This window comes from Gavialis gangeticus, unplaced genomic scaffold (genome assembly GCF_001723915.1).
Source record: "Gavialis gangeticus isolate Ggan-Ray unplaced genomic scaffold, GavGan_comp1, whole genome shotgun sequence".
NCBI classification, from domain to species: domain Eukaryota; kingdom Metazoa; phylum Chordata; order Crocodylia; family Gavialidae; genus Gavialis; species Gavialis gangeticus.
This window is the reverse complement of record NW_017728992.1, coordinates 91620430-91636173: the sequence shown is the minus strand read 5'-3', so window position 1 is coordinate 91636173 and position 15744 is coordinate 91620430. Positions and strand designations below refer to the sequence as shown.

At 40.7% G+C, this 15744-nt stretch overlaps 1 protein-coding gene across 6 annotated transcripts in view; it reads left to right on the top strand.

The window, feature by feature from the left end:
• Window positions 1–15744, top strand: part of PTPRM (protein tyrosine phosphatase, receptor type M) — a 939848-nt gene that overhangs the window by 892846 nt on the left and 31258 nt on the right. For all 6 annotated transcript variants that reach the window (XM_019525569.1, XM_019525591.1, XM_019525577.1 and 3 more), the window contains 5 exons: window positions 7106–7222; window positions 10329–10483; window positions 12138–12273; window positions 13401–13550; window positions 14015–14188. In XM_019525569.1, coding sequence (XP_019381114.1) covers window positions 7106–7222; window positions 10329–10483; window positions 12138–12273; window positions 13401–13550; window positions 14015–14188 — 732 coding nt within the window. The remainder of the gene's footprint in view (window positions 1–7105; window positions 7223–10328; window positions 10484–12137; window positions 12274–13400; window positions 13551–14014; window positions 14189–15744) is intronic.

Genomic DNA, 15744 nt, shown 5'->3' with positions numbered 1-15744 from the left:
CCACAACAGAACCATCAGCATTCCTGGATCTTACAGCTGCACCTCCAGAAATGTAATATATCTCATCCAATGCAACAAATGCCCAGATGGAAAATACATAGGAGAGACCAAACAACAACTGCGCACCAGAATGAATGCACACCGGAAATCTATCAAAGACAGGAATACCCAATTACCTGTGGGGGCACATTTCTCACAAGAAAACCACTCTCGCTCCAGTCTCTGAGTCCTGATCCTCAAAGGAAACTTACAAAACACTTCCCAGAGACGAGCCTATGAACTCCACTTCATCAACCTCCTGGATACTAAAAATCATGGACTAAATATAGACATTGGATTTATGACACATTATAACCTGCCTGACATCTGACTCCCTAGGTATCTCTCCACTATTCATCCCCCTTCTCTCTCTCCCCCCGCCCCTTCAGCCTGTCTCTCACCCATTGACTCCTCAGTCTACATTTTCACTGACTACCTGTCTTGCATGCATACCAGCCCAGCCTCTGGTGTCTTTACTTTTCGTTCCATCCAGGAAGAGCACACACCAACTGCTGAAACTTCCTTACCATGAGGAAGGGTTTTTGAACCCAAAAGCTTGCTTAATAATTGTTTTCCAACTTTTTAAGTTGGTCTAATAAAAGATATCAGATTTACCCAAAGAACCTTGTTTGCCATGGAGTTTTTAAGATGGCCCAGATTTCATTTTCACTTCCACCTTGGAAGACAGAAATCAAAATGTGGAGATGGAAAAAAAATTGTTGCATTAAATCCATTTCCTGCCCCTTGGCCAGCCTAATTTGTGCTCCAAAAAACTAGAAATATGGTCATTTCCTTCATCAAGTTAATTTGTATTTAACAAGCATTTTTTTTGATAACTTCCATTAATACTCTGTTGTTCTGTTCACAGAAGATCAATGTTTACCATTAGAAATGATGGAAGGTACAGTTTCTAACAGAATGCCAAAAAAATCATAAAATCCAGTCATTTAAAGCCATTGTTAATCTAGTGAGTGAAAAACATAATATGTCTAACAGTCAAAACACATTTCAGCTTTCTTAAAGTTATAACTCAAAATAACAAGTTGGCCTTGTTCCATCATGTGTAGCAGAGATGGATTCCTTAGGGGAAATAATTGGCTGTTATTCTCCAAGAAACTAGAAAGATTGGTTTTTAGTCATTTAAATAAAAATGTCCGCAAATCAACAATGTTCCCTTCATTGAATAGGTCACAAGCCTATTTGTGAACAACACTGTCTTGTGCAAGTTCAAGCAACGATGGTGTCAGCTTTCAATGTCTTTGTGCAAAAATGGATGTTCTAGAAAGCATTAATCAATCAAGGTCACTACCTTAATTCTTACTTATATAATTAAAATAATTCATTTTGAGGAGTAAACATAAGTCATTTAAGGATACAAAAATATGTGCATAAATTTGAGGGTGTGGGGGCAAGATATTTGGATACAACCTGCTTGCACAGTGCACGTGTGTAAAGGTGCTTGGGAAAATGGCTTGAAGCTCATCTTAGTACTTCCTGCCTTAGCTACTAAGATCAGTGATTTTCAACCAGGGTACCATGAAATCCTTTAAAGGATACCACCAGGTGTGAGGAAATAAGCAAATAAGCACAGTTTCCTACTTCTCACTACCTGGCCATTCCCCCACACCTCTCTGGCTGGTCTCTCTGCATCTGTAATAAATAAGTTAGCTTTTGAAATGGGGTACCTTGAATCTATTGAGTGATGCCTTCAGTCTAAAAAGGCTGAGAACTGCTGACTGACATGGTCACAATATCTTCATACCTCAGTTTTTAATGTATTTAACCTCCCAGCCTCCAAATAGTGCTCTCAGCTCCATTTTACAGATGACAAGGAACATCAGTATGTCTGTACCACACAAAACAACATCATGAAGAGATACCTCAAAGTAGCTCCATCTACATTAGCTCTGCAACTAAACGTAGCGCAGCCACCATAGTACCTGGTAGATTTCATTTATGTTGGGAATAAGTCTATTGGGTGCTAAATGTTAAACACTTGTTCTAAAAGACAAATCCGCTCCCCTGAGGGGAAAGCAGCTGATGTATTGCCAGTCTACCTATGTCCAGGGACCAAGCAAGAGCAACTACCCAGCCAGAGCAACCCATTGGCAGAAACTGCCTGGGACAGGTACTGGATGTGTATCTCACAGTTAATAGCACTGCTACTTTGAGAGCGGCATTAGCCAAGAGTGACTGCTGCCTCCTGAATCTGGGGGGGCACCCGCAGAAGCCACTGATGGCCACAGCCTTGTCAGGCGGGGCACCAGCCCTACCGACAGTATCAGTTGTTGGCCGTCAGGGGGACACATGCACTCCTGTGCACCACCTACCAGTCGCCTCTGGCATTAGCCATATCTAGACCTAGAGCGGAGCAGAGCTTGGAGACAGTTTTCAGCCCCAAGTCCTTGCCCTAGGCAAACTGCAGGGACTGGTCAACCACTGTGTGAATGGAACCTGGGTAGTCCAAAAAGAATCCACGGTGAAAATATGCCACTACAAGGCATATAACTCAGAAAATTTGGTAGAGATCTGCAGAGAAACCTTGAGGGGTTTGACACAAATTTAGCCTTAAAATTAATGGGCTATATTGTCTACATCCCTTAGACTCAGCTCTTGGTTCTTTGTTCCCTACTGTAACCTACAGTACCTAAATTTAGCTGTTCAGAGCCAAAAATACATACAATTTGAGATAAAATAAATATCTCAACATCCCCATTTGATCATCTTTACTTAGTTCAAATTACTCTTAAATAATAATTTATACAACTCTTTCCATTAATGATCAGTTAGGCAGTGCACAGGCAGCATAACCTCTTGTTAGGATTTGATTTTATAAGTAAAGCAAATTAGGAACTCTAAATAATCAGTGTTATTGAAACTGCTCTGTAGTAACTGTATAGGTTAGTCATAATCATTTTACATATCAGCTTTTCAGTGTTTCCACTCCAAATCACCAAAATAGTTAGTTGCTTGTACTTGCTTTCAGTGGCCAAATCCACTGCTTCAGAACAAACAAATATATGCAATATCGTACTCATTTTTCTGCTTCCTGTTTTGTTTGCCCTTTTTATAAGTATTAAGCACAACTTGCTACCCTTGTTATCCTTTTACCCTATTTCCCTGTCTTTGGGGTATGAGTTGGTGGTCATCTGCTACCGTGCTCCTCAAGTTCTCAGTAAAGCAAATGTATATGTAAAGAGTAAGCAAACATACCTTGTGAGGAATACGTTGTATGTACCCAGAGAGTTTTCAAGATGTCCTTCCAAATGACACTTCTACTTGTTCCTGGGGTGTAAATCTGAATTTTTGTTATACAATCAGATTCAAATATGGGGTATTTGCAAACTACCTCTCAATTCTTGTTTTATTCCCATGAGCACCAAAAACCATTTTCTGCCTTGTAGCTCCTATTAACTATTATGCAGCCGTTATTTTACTATGTACAAACCAATCATGATAGATTTTATATTTAGTCTAAGTATGAATACATGTATTATATAGCTAAGCTTTCTAGGTTTTTGTTCATATAATAGGCCAAAAAGTATACAAAAATGAACAAACAAATCCAGATACAGTAGCTAAAAACTCAGGTAAAAGTTTTTTACCTAATTGAACAGCAGAGGCACCCTATGCCTGAAGAAGGGTGACTGTGTCCGAAAGCTTGCTAAGAACTTTTTTCCAACTACTCAGTTGGTCTAATGAAACATATTGCATCTACTCAAAGAACCTTGCCTGCCTCTGTCCTTAGACCAACACGGCTACAACCAAAAACCCAGGTAGAATTTTTTACACCCATATTTTTGCCTTTTTTACTAGCAGGATTTCTTATGGATATCTAAACTCTTATCTTATTTCACTGAAATTGTAAAGGCTTCAATCCAGCAAACATTCATGGGACTGCTTCTCATTATGCTATTTATATCTATTTTAAAAATTCTTTATACTCATGTTCAGGGTTTTAGTATAAATGAGAATCAGTCCTTATTTTTTGGCACACGAGTAGACTAGTGAGGTCACATAAATAAAGTTTAGCACGTGCATCGAGTGTTGTAGGATTGGAGCCAAAAGAATAAAATAATTTTTTAAAAATAAAACATGCTTTTTATTATTTTCTCCCACTCAGCAAAACACTTAGCAGAGCCAGTCTCCGGCTACAACTGCAACATTGGCACAGTTCCCACAGTTGATACATCCTTCACTCCTCTCCAGAGAATTGGCAAGGAATTATGTTGTCATGAATCCATTAACACTGGTACCAGTCTGCCCATACCCAAAATTCTCTATGAGCAGAGATGCAAAGAGCCCTTACAGAGCAGAACTACTTAAGGCACAGAGATATATAATGTATTTTGCAGAAGCCCATAGTCTTACCCCGCTATTCCACTGGGCCATGTTAATGAGAACTAAAAGGGGAAGAAAATCCAGCTACTGGGGCAAAAGAAAAAGAAACTGCACTTCTTGAAATAAGCATTTCTATATGTCCCTGGTTGTTAATCATAATCCCAGCTGCCTAGACTTCCCAAGTTAAAAGCATGCCAGGCAGCTTAGTTGTGCCTATTTTTTCAATTGTTTATTTTACTAAACTGAGCTGTTTTGAGGATGGCAGGCACCCGTCTGAAAGAAACTGAGCTAAAGTTAGAAACAGAACATATGATGCTCAATAGTTGTGTTGTGACTAGGACCACTGCTGCAGCTGTTTCCTCTTTCATACGTGCCTTGGCCATGTTTGTGAGCATCAGATTCCACCTATGGAAAGGCTAGAGCAACAGGCAGGAAGAAAAAATTAAGGTCAGAAACCAGATTGTAGAAAGCTGCAGCATTCTGGGGACAACATGAAATGTTGTTTACTCTGCACTGGACACAGGAAAGCATATTCACCATGTGAGAAAAAGCTGTTTCAAATCATTTCCCAACAGCAGATATAATGGTTCAATTTGCTTGAGTCAGGGATTTGAACAAAACCAGTGGCCTGGAGATTCAAACAATACAGATAAATAGATAAGAGAATGAGCCTTCAACAAGTTTCATATGATTTCCATTCTCCTGATGCAAGGCTTTTGGAAATTTTTCCAGACAGAATTTTTTTTTTAAATATATTATAGACAGAAGAGAATTGCATGAATGAATTGCATTTAACTCGTTTTAATGTTTTAAATATGTTGAGCTCACTGCTTGCCTGAGATACTTAAATATATTTCTCAATTGTAAGGTATTTTAAACATATTATATTTTTATTATTAATTTTCATGGTAAAATTCACAGTTATTTTTGTATATAACCAATCAGTGTGTAATTAAGCATAACCATACACTTGTATTAACAAATTAATGCTTAATTTGCCTTGAAATTAAGGGGAAATGGAGAAAGAGAGGAAAAAAGAGGGAAATATTCCTATAATAAATGCATAGCACATGCTGGTCCTCTCACATAATGCACTCCTGAAAGTTACCCATATGCAGTGGTAATATAGGTCTGCAACCACCTGAATAGAACAGAATTTTATATACATATAGTTATATATATAACCAATGATAGACAATGGTTGATCCTGTGGATCATCGTGTACACATAAGAGGTCTAGTCAAAGTGACTGATGAATCCGCTTGTGGCTGACGAACCCAATTCGAGACTGACACAGCTTGTTACAAGTTTCACAGATCCATACTTTGTCTGAGTTAGAGTTCAAGTTTACAAAACACACTACTTTCTTCTTTTTTGTTCTGTTTCCATCCTATCAATCAAAGCCACTTCATGTTGAGCTACACCCAGTGCTAAATGTTCCCTCCAGATTGGACTGGATCCCAGCTTTTTACATTGATGTTGAATGACTTAGTATCATTTTTATACGCATCGTGGTACCACCATAAAGGGCAACCCCGCTTTCTAGAGCCGCCTTGAATCTTGCTGTACAAAATATTCTTGGGGATTTGGTCTCCTCCCATTCCCCTGCCATGGCCGAGCCATCACAACCTCCTCCTCTTGATAGTGTTTCCAAGTGTATCAGTCCTGTGCGCTCCTGCACCTCTGTGTTTGGTATTTTGTCTTCCCACTTTATTTTCAGGATCTTATGCTGGCATTTCATGTGGAAGCTGTTCAATTTTTTGATGTTCCTAGCATACATAGTCCCTGTTTCTCTACCATAAAGCAAGGGCGACAGCACACAAGCCTCATAGATTTGCATCTTCACCTTAGTCGATAATTTGCTATTTTTCCATACACATTTCTGTAATAGCCCAAAATTCTTAGCTGCTTTTCTGATTCTGTTATTCCGTTCAGTCTGAAGGTCAAGATTCCTGCTCATAATAGAACCCAACTAATATGTAATTAGTTAACACCAACCCACAGCAACTCCTGTGCCAATTTCACAGAGAACCGCCTCTCTTCCAACACAAGGATAAATTTCCCAATAAGTAAGTGCAAAGCCCACAGGAGTCAGTAGTTGTCATTTGTTTTCTAGGGAGTCAGTGCTAGAGCCAGAAATAAAATCTGTCTCCTGACTCTCACTCGTGGGCTTCAGCCATATGACTGTCCTTCCTCTCCTCAGTTCTTTTGAGAAGTTCAATCTGAGTTGGGAAACTAGATGTTTTGCTTTTCTAACGTTAGACAAAATTGTCTCCCCCTCCTCTGTACCCTGTGAAGTATAAACTTGCATGATAGAAGGCAAGAAGTTATTTTTTAAACAACTTCAGGTGGAAGAAATAAAGATCCAGAGAAACCTGAATATATTCAAGCTTCCTTTATAGCATTTCCCTCTGGATAGTGCTGGACTCAGAGTGAACAGGAAACGAATGGTTATTGTAACTGAGCTATGCTCAGTGTAAACACCCTTCATGCTACATACAAATGTTCCTTGCTTCATTGAATGCTGCCCTCCCTAAAACTCAGCAACTGTCTTGAAGAGGGAGGGGGGAGGGTAGGGTGAAAGGATGGTGCATAGACCATTTTGTTGTATTAACAACTTGACTGTCTTATGTGTGGTTGAATTTTATGCCATAAATCACTACAAAAGATTCAGTATAAATCTGATGAAAAATAGGGACCTTAATTTATTTTGTATTTCTAAAAGGTCAAATGCTGCAAATACTGGCCAGATGACACAGAGATATATAAAGATATTAAAGTTACTCTAATAGAAACAGAGCTCCTGGCTGAATATGTGATTCGGACATTTGCAGTAGAAAAGGTAAGTTTTCAAACTCCAGCTTTCTAAATGTGATGGTACCTCTGCATGGGAGGTAAATATGTGCCCCTTTGTGTCAACTTGCAAAAGCACCCAGATTCTGTTGACTAAGGAACAGCCCATTATCCACAGCAAAGTACTTTTTGGGCAGTCCTCCAGTGCCCCCTTATGGTAGATCAAGTTTTCCTTTTTCTTGAATTTCAGATCCTTTTCTGTCCTCCCCTCAACCTCCCTTGGCCCAGTCTTGAATTGGAAAGAGACACTCCATTTCCATGAAGAACTGAAGCAAGAGAGGGTGCTGCCCCACCCATTAGTTAAAAGGAGCACTGATGTTGTTTTCTCATCTTCTGTCCACCACAATCATGCCTGTGCCCATGCATACCATTATTCCTCATTGTTATAAATACTGTGATCTGTCAGTATAATCTGTCTGAGCCTACACTAGAACTCTTTTATAGGGAAGTAATTTTTTTCATTAGACAACTTCATTTGAAGCAGGAAGGTCTTTTACAAGCAGTTTGTGATTGCCATATTATATTGCCATAAAATTATGCCATTTGTGTGGTTGATACTTAACAGGCAGGTATTTAGACCAAGTGGCTCTCCCAAGGATCTTCCCAGGCTGGAGAGACTCTGTGAACACTTCAGAGTATATACTGGAAGTAGAAAAAAGTATCATGGTTGAATGCTGAAATTTAACACGTATTTGTGATAGGTTTTTACTTGTCAGCTTTATTAGTACCTATATCAGTTGAAGAATAATGAAGAGTGAGATGCCTAGGAGTGCAGTGAAATAATTTTCATTCAACTTCACTATAAGTGGATTTTCAGTTCAATCAACTGAAAAATTCCCTTTGACAACTGGAACCAAAATGTATTCCTATTATTATTTCTTGCAACATCAATAATATTCAAAAAGCCCCAGTTAGGCTCCAGAGTGGTGAGAGACGTGCGGGTGAAAGCCCACCACGCCCCTGCTCTCCCGAAGCCTCCCAGAGACCCCCCAGCAGCTGCAGAGCCCCCCCGCCAACCCCCAGCACAGCTGGAGGCAAGCGGGGCCCATGGTGAGAGAGGGTTAACCCCTCACTGAGTGGGAGGAGGCGGCTGAGTGGAGCCGGGCCGGGTCAAGCCTGTCATTATAAGGTCTGTTTTCCTGACCTCTGATCATGCGTGTGGCTCTTCTCTGGACTCTCTCAAGCTTCTCCACATCCTTTTTGAATTGTGGAGCCCAAAACTGGACGCAGTACTCCAGCTGCGGCCTCACCAAGGCTGAGTACAAGGAGAGAATGACGTCCCGGGATTTGCTTGAGAAGCATCTATAGATGCAAGCCAGCGTTTTGGTTGCTTTACTAGCTGCAGCATCACATTGCAGGCTCATGTTCATCTTATGGTCAATGATGACCCCCAAGTTTCTTTCTTCCGTAGTGCTAGCCAGCATAGCACTGCCGAGCCTATAAAGATGCTGCATGTTTTTCTTCCCAGATCCATGCATGGGGACTCTTGCAGCTACCTGTATCCAGCTGCAGAAATGAGGACTAAAAAGTCAGCTCTGTATCCATAGCCATCTTATAATACTAACTAATAAGAAGTTTCTCTTGAGTGTATGTTAAATATGACATGACTTGGGCCCTGTTCAGCCAAGTTTCCTACTGGGCCATGGGTTCCTTTTTCTTTAACCAATATATTTAAAAGTGTGTGCATCAAGTTACTGAATCTTCTATTCCTATTTTATCTTAATGGAGCTTGTCTGTGTTCTTGCAATGCATGAAAAAGCATGCTCATGAAAATGAAGGAGTTCTCAAACTAATAGTAAAATATGAATGAGTACTGTGACCTGATTGCAGTAACAATATATATTATATATATTTTCTGCAATTCATTCCAGCCTGTTGTCTGCTACTATTTAGACACTTTTAGTAAACAGATGAGAAGAGTCGGTTAGACTTTGAAGAAGATGAGCTATTGGGTGATTTCTATTCTTTGACTTCTAAGCTCATGCTTTGATGTTAGCTTTTCACGTCTTAACCAGGACTGGAAAAAAAGGACACAGAGGATTGTACAGTTATTCATTACCAAACACTCATGAATAAGCACATTAAAACTCAGTGATAAAAGACTTTAAATATTTTATTTCTAAAAATTCCCTCCATCCAAAAAGACTTCATTTAGGCACTGCTTATATAACAGTACCTAGCTTTTCAATAAGCTGATAAAAGCAGCTTCTGTGCAGTGTTGGTAGAATACATTTGCTTTTTCTTCTTTTATTTCCTTCTAACTTTTCTTTAAAGAACTGAAAGGCCAACACTACATCTCTTCCCCCATAATGCTTCTGAATTTAAATTGGATAAAGTGTCTCTCACCCACTTCCTTCTATAGGTCTTTTTCTTATATGCTCCTAAAAGAAAACTTAGAAGTTTATTTGTTAGGGAGGGACTTGTTTGATGTATTTTTTTAAGAAAAAAAATGATGGTTTAGTGAATTTTAAGGTGTAAGGGTCAGAATTCTATTTCTGACTAGCTTAAAACTTTAAGAGATATAAGCCCTGATAATGGAAACACTTTGTGCATATAAATAGATCTCTAGAGACAACTAACCAGTAGGGCCACTCGTGTAATGTTAAGCAGCTGCATAAGTTTTTCTAGGATTAAGGCCTAATTCTTTAACAACATGCCACTTTTTCAGGGTTGTTTTCCCTCTTGGGTATGAAAAATGAGACACAAGAACTAGGAGAATCTGTGGAGAAATCCTGGCTCTAACAAAATCAGTGGCACAAGTTCCATTGTACTCAATGGATTCAGGATTTCACCTGTGATTTCTTCCCATAGATCTTTACCACTGATCCACTCTGCAGTTTTGGATGTCTCCCCTTAGGGCTTGTTTTTTGTTTTTTGAATATTTTTAAAATTGCTTAGACATGTTACTATAAAATCAGTCTATTTTATTCTGATTCCAGTTAAAAATCTACACATTGCCTTGCCTTTAAAAGATTGACAGTAGACTTTTTTTAAAGGAAAGCCCCAAATATGAAACTCACTTTCAAATGAAACTTTTTCATATTCTTCTTTATTCTGATCTTTTTATTCTTCTCTTTTACTTGGAATATGGACAGAGAGGTGCTCATGAGATCCGAGAAATCAGACAGTTTCACTTCACAGGCTGGCCAGACCATGGTGTACCATACCATGCCACAGGACTTTTGGGTTTTGTACGACAGGTCAAGTCCAAGAGCCCGCCTAATGCTGGCCCATTGGTTGTACACTGCAGGTAAGCAGAGTGGAAATGTCTTCTCTTGGGTTTCTACCCAAGACTCTCACCCTAGTTTTGTCACTCTTGCATTGTGTACTCCATAAGTAGCTGAAACCAGTGGAGGTACTAATGTAATAAGGTACTAACAAACAAAAATAAAAATTGCAAAACTTAACCTGCACCCCCTTGTTCATAACTCTCCTTGATTTCAATAGGCATCTATCACAAGGAGCCAGAAGGCTTTTGTTTCTTGAAAGAAAATTGCAGCAGGGTGAGCTGGTTCAAGGAAGGCTAGCCACTAAGGAACTAGGTCCCTGTGGGCTGAGCTGTAGCCAAAAGCCAGCAGTAACAGGTATAACGGACAGACAGGCAAGCTGCTTGGGGTCTAAGAACTGCAAACAGCAGCTAAGCAGCCACACGGGCAGGCAGGGCTGTAGGGTCAGAACAAACACACCTGTGATGGCTGCTGAGTCACCTAACCAGAAGGGGGCAGGGGCTCAGGGCCTGAGCCTACACAGTCAGTCTGTCCCGGGAGACTTCAAAGGCAAGATCTGCAGAGCAGGGGGAATGCAGAATGGTTCCTAGCTGGCACCAGTGCTGTCTTCAGGAAGGCAAGCATAATGCTGCTTCCCTATAGGAGAATATTATTTGGGGTGCAGGAAAACCTTGTTATACAGGTGGTAACCATTGTTTTATGTTTGGACCCAGAAAGTGTTTGGTTTGTGTTAGCCAGTGGGTTTACTCAGTGGTTACAGTTTCAACTGGTGGTTTGGACACAGCTGAAAAGGGAGTGGGAAAAGACTATGGCAGGGCACCAGAGGGGCACTTTGCAGCCTGTCCTGCAGCTGGGTGCCAGGGGCGCACTGGCATTTTGAGCCTTGTCTAGGGGCTTTGGTTCAGGACACCATAGGCTCAGGCCTGCGGGACAGGCTAAAGCCCAGAAGCAGTCTGAAAGGGGAGCTGAAGCCTGGTACAGGCAGAGGCCAGGCAGGACTGTGGTGGTGGTGGTCCAGTGCCCAAAGGGGCAGATCCAGGGCAAGTGGGCCCTGCACATTTGAAGGAGAGAGCCAGGGCCAGCGGGTCCAATGCCAAGAAAGGTGTAACCAGGACCAGGGGACCCTGTGCACAGAAGGGAAGGGCCCCATGGGCTAGGGACCTGGCAGCTTAGAGAAATGCAGAGAAGGGGCCAGAAGGGTGGAGACAGAGCTGGTGTCCAGAAGCTGTATCCAACACAGTGGATCTAAGCTAAGTGACCTAGCAAGAGGGAAGGGACAGAGGCCAAGTGAGCCAAGATCCCAACAAGGGAAACAGATGACATCTGGGCACCTTGAGCATAGCAAAAAGGGGAGATGAGGAGGTCATGAAATTGTCCTTAAGGTGGTGAGCAATTAGACCATGGCCCATGAGCAAGCAAGATCTTGCTCAGGGATTCCTGGGACAGCCTCCCTTTTATAAATATATATTTATACTAAGGCATGGCACGCAAGGCGAAGGAGAGGATGCTCAAAGAATAGGGCAAGAAAGGGGCTGAGTGGCTACCAGGGGGCATCACAGTCACTCCTGGGCCTGGCCCTTTGTTACATCACCCGCTCAGGGAATACCTCCAGGATTGAGCTCAGTACTTGACATTTTCTAAGAACTCATTAACTACTGTCTCTGTTCTTAATTTTAGCGCTGGTGCTGGGAGAACTGGATGTTTTATTGTCATTGACATCATGTTAGATATGGCAGAGAGAGAAGGTGTTGTAGACATATACAACTGTGTCAGGGAGCTTCGATCTAGAAGAGTTAACATGGTGCAAACTGAGGTATTGTCATCCTTAATTGATAGTATCATGTAATTTACAGTGGAAGTATTATTATAGCCCACAGACCAAAATTCAATTGTCCTAGACACTGTTCAAACACAAAACAAAATAAGGTCAGCCCTTTATATCATATGCAACCTGCCAGAACACAGGGAAAATAATGTGATGTGGTAAAGTGAACAAAAAAGCCAAACCTTGCCTGTAAACATACATAGAGGTGTTGCATAAATGTTGCTGATTTGGCGGATGATAATTGTTGTTAAAAGCTATATTACTTATTCAGAACCAAACAGTACTCTGGGACATGTCACTTCTGAGTTTCATTTGCATGAAAGTACACATGCATTTCTGCAAAAAAGAAAAATGCAAATTAACACAGTTATAAAAGCTGTATTTTTATTGTATACAGGTTACTAGCTGTTTTGTTTATTGTTATCATTGACCCACCTTTCCACACTTTTTTCTTTATAAAGCAGTATGTTTCTTAAGCTACTTTTGCTACCTTGAAGGCTTATCAAGCATTCACCAAAGTCAGGGTAAACTGGTCACACTTGGCATGTCTACATGAGACACTTTGCTGTGGAGCTGACTAATTAGCACTGCAGTAAAGTGTCACTGTGTATACATGCTGTGCCATTAGGCCACAGTAAACTAATTAATTCTGATGTAGGATAGTACTGCCTGACAAGTACTGTCCTATAGCAGAGTAGTTACATACGATGAAATGCATGTGTAGATGGTGATGGGGCTGAGTCACAAGAGTGCTACAGTGCAGGGGCTTCCTGGTGCCTAGTCCCACTCTTTAACACCCTCGTGCCCCAGCCAGCCCCTCTGCAGCACATTGAGCTGGGTCAAAGCATTCCTTGGCTGGCAGGCTGACCCTTCTGACCCCCTGCTAGCTGGGGCTGATTTGCCTTGGCTCAACATGCTGCAGTCCCAGGCACACATGAAGATGCTGTGGTCAGGAGTTCACAACAGAGTTTATCACTACATGCTAATTGCATATCTAGATGCACCCACTGACTTTCAGTGGGTATTGAATCAGACCCTTTTAGATGGTTCTTATTTACTTGGGGATTAATAGTGTGGTTTGTCTAAGCCAGTGTTTGTTTTAATTACTTGACCAGGAGCAGTATGTATTCATCCATGATGCAATACTGGAAGCCTGCCTTTGTGGAGATACATCTATCCCAGCTTCTCAAGTTAGGTCCGTGTACTATGAAATGAATAAACTTGATCCTCAGACTAACTCAAGCCAGATCAAAGAAGAATTTAGGGTAAGTTGTGGGTAGTATAACATGGATTCGTACAGTATGATGCCTGGCCTGATGCCTGTTGAAGGTTTTGGATCAGGTCTGTGAGGAAAAGTACAACAGAACAAAGCAATGCAGTGTCAAATTTCCATTGAAATATGTGGAATAATAAATACAGACAATAAAAATGATTGTTATATTCTCTCATTCTTCACCAACAGAAGAAGAAATACTGTGTGGTTTCCCTTTGTTCTTTCTCCAGGGGCTCATTCCTGAGATTCTTTCTTCTAATGTGGTCATGTTCTGTAGTCCAGGATGTTTGCTCCCAGACCCAACTTGTTTTTGTTTGTTTTTCTTTTAATCTCTGCATATGTAGACTCCCTTCTGAGACAGTGTCCTGAGTTGATCGAGAAATCTCTATTAACTAGCTGACAGTGCATTTACTACTAAGTTGATTTTGCTGATACATTGTTTACTTTTTTTTATAGACTCTAAACATGGTGACTCCAACGCTCCGTGTGGAAGACTGCAGTATAGCACTTTTACCTCGGAACCACGAGAAGAACCGCTGTATGGATGTGTTGCCTCCAGACAGATGTCTGCCTTTCCTCATCACAATAGATGGGGAAAGCAGTAACTACATTAATGCTGCACTGATGGATGTAAGCCCCCCATTAAATCATTAATAATAAAGAAGGAATAAACCGTTCTCCAAATTGAGAAATACCAGAAAGTATAGTCAGCACAAGAGGATGCAAATCTTTCTCATTCACTTTCCTAAAAATGACACAAAATCTTTAAACTCTTGAGTACTTTTAGGATCTCCCATATGTTATGTCACAGCCAAGGTTTCAAAACCACACAGAAAGAGCTAGTCAGGGAGGACTGATAAATGAAACATGCCTAGATTTCTCTCTAGTGCTTGAATTTTTAACCATCTGGCCTAAGAGAAAAAGAGTTACCTATTAAGTCACCAAGGCAGCTAAACAGGATAATAAGGTTTGCAGCAATATTTTAGTTCCCTTTCCTTCTGATTTACACAGTAATTAACAGAAAAAAATAATTGTCTGTCATCACTGATAGTACACAAGCCATTACTTCAGTCTTTCTGTTTATTTCTGTCTGAATGAGCATTTCCTGTTCAGTTCACAGGGAAATGATTTTTTTAAATGCAGCTTTTATAATTTTAATGGTGATAATAGGATATCTTTAAAAGACACTTAATGTGTTTTATACACTTCAGGTATTTATAGTGTATCGCTAACATTTTGAGCTGGAGTAATTAAAGTTGTCACACAAACATACACAACAAGAAAACAGAGATTAGGAAAGAAGGTATTCATTTTAAATAGCCTTCTAGAAAGTAAATTTTGAAGAATAATAATAGGAGTAATAGTAGTTTACACTTATGCAGTTGTTTTCATCCAAGACCTCAAAACACTTCATTAACAATAGTTAGATCTCAAAACATTCCTGTGAAAACTAGATAAGTGTTGTTGTTTTTATATACATATGGTTAAGAAAACAGGAAATGAGAGCTTAATTAGTTTGTTCCAGGGTCACACAATACATCAGTGGTAGAAGTCTTATTAGAATACATCATCTCTAATTTAGACTCATCTCACATCTCCTAGAGCAGGGGCAGGCAATTATTTTGGGCGAAGGGCTGCTTACTGAGTTTTGGTGAGCTGCCGAGGGCTGCATGGGTAGCCCCACCCATTGACAGGTGCCCCACCCCCGATCACCACCTTGAGACTGGAAGTCCCGCCCTCTAAGCCCTGACCTTTGCCATCAGAAGTTCCTCCCTTGCCCCTAGAAGTGCTCCTTTCAGCCAGGAGCTTTGCCATCTTGGAACCAGAAAAATACCAAATTATATTCTACAAATCGAACATCTACAACATTCATTAATTTGATTTCAGAAAATAATATTTTTGTCCTAATTTACATGTGTTTGTGTACTGTACATAGAAGTGATTGCACAATAGATTAAAATGAAGTCTTAGTCTTGTATATTGTGGAGAGGTGGGGGGAGTGGGTATAGGTTTATGGGGGGCTGTGGGGTGTAAGGGAGGGTGTGGATGTATGTGGGGGGTGGATAGGTGCGGGGGGTATTGGGTGAGGGAATCATGGGTGCATGTGTGGATATGTGGGGTATGGGTGGATATGGGGCTTGTGGGGGGGAGGGTGGCTGGTGTGTGTGAGAGGGTGTGGGGTTCTG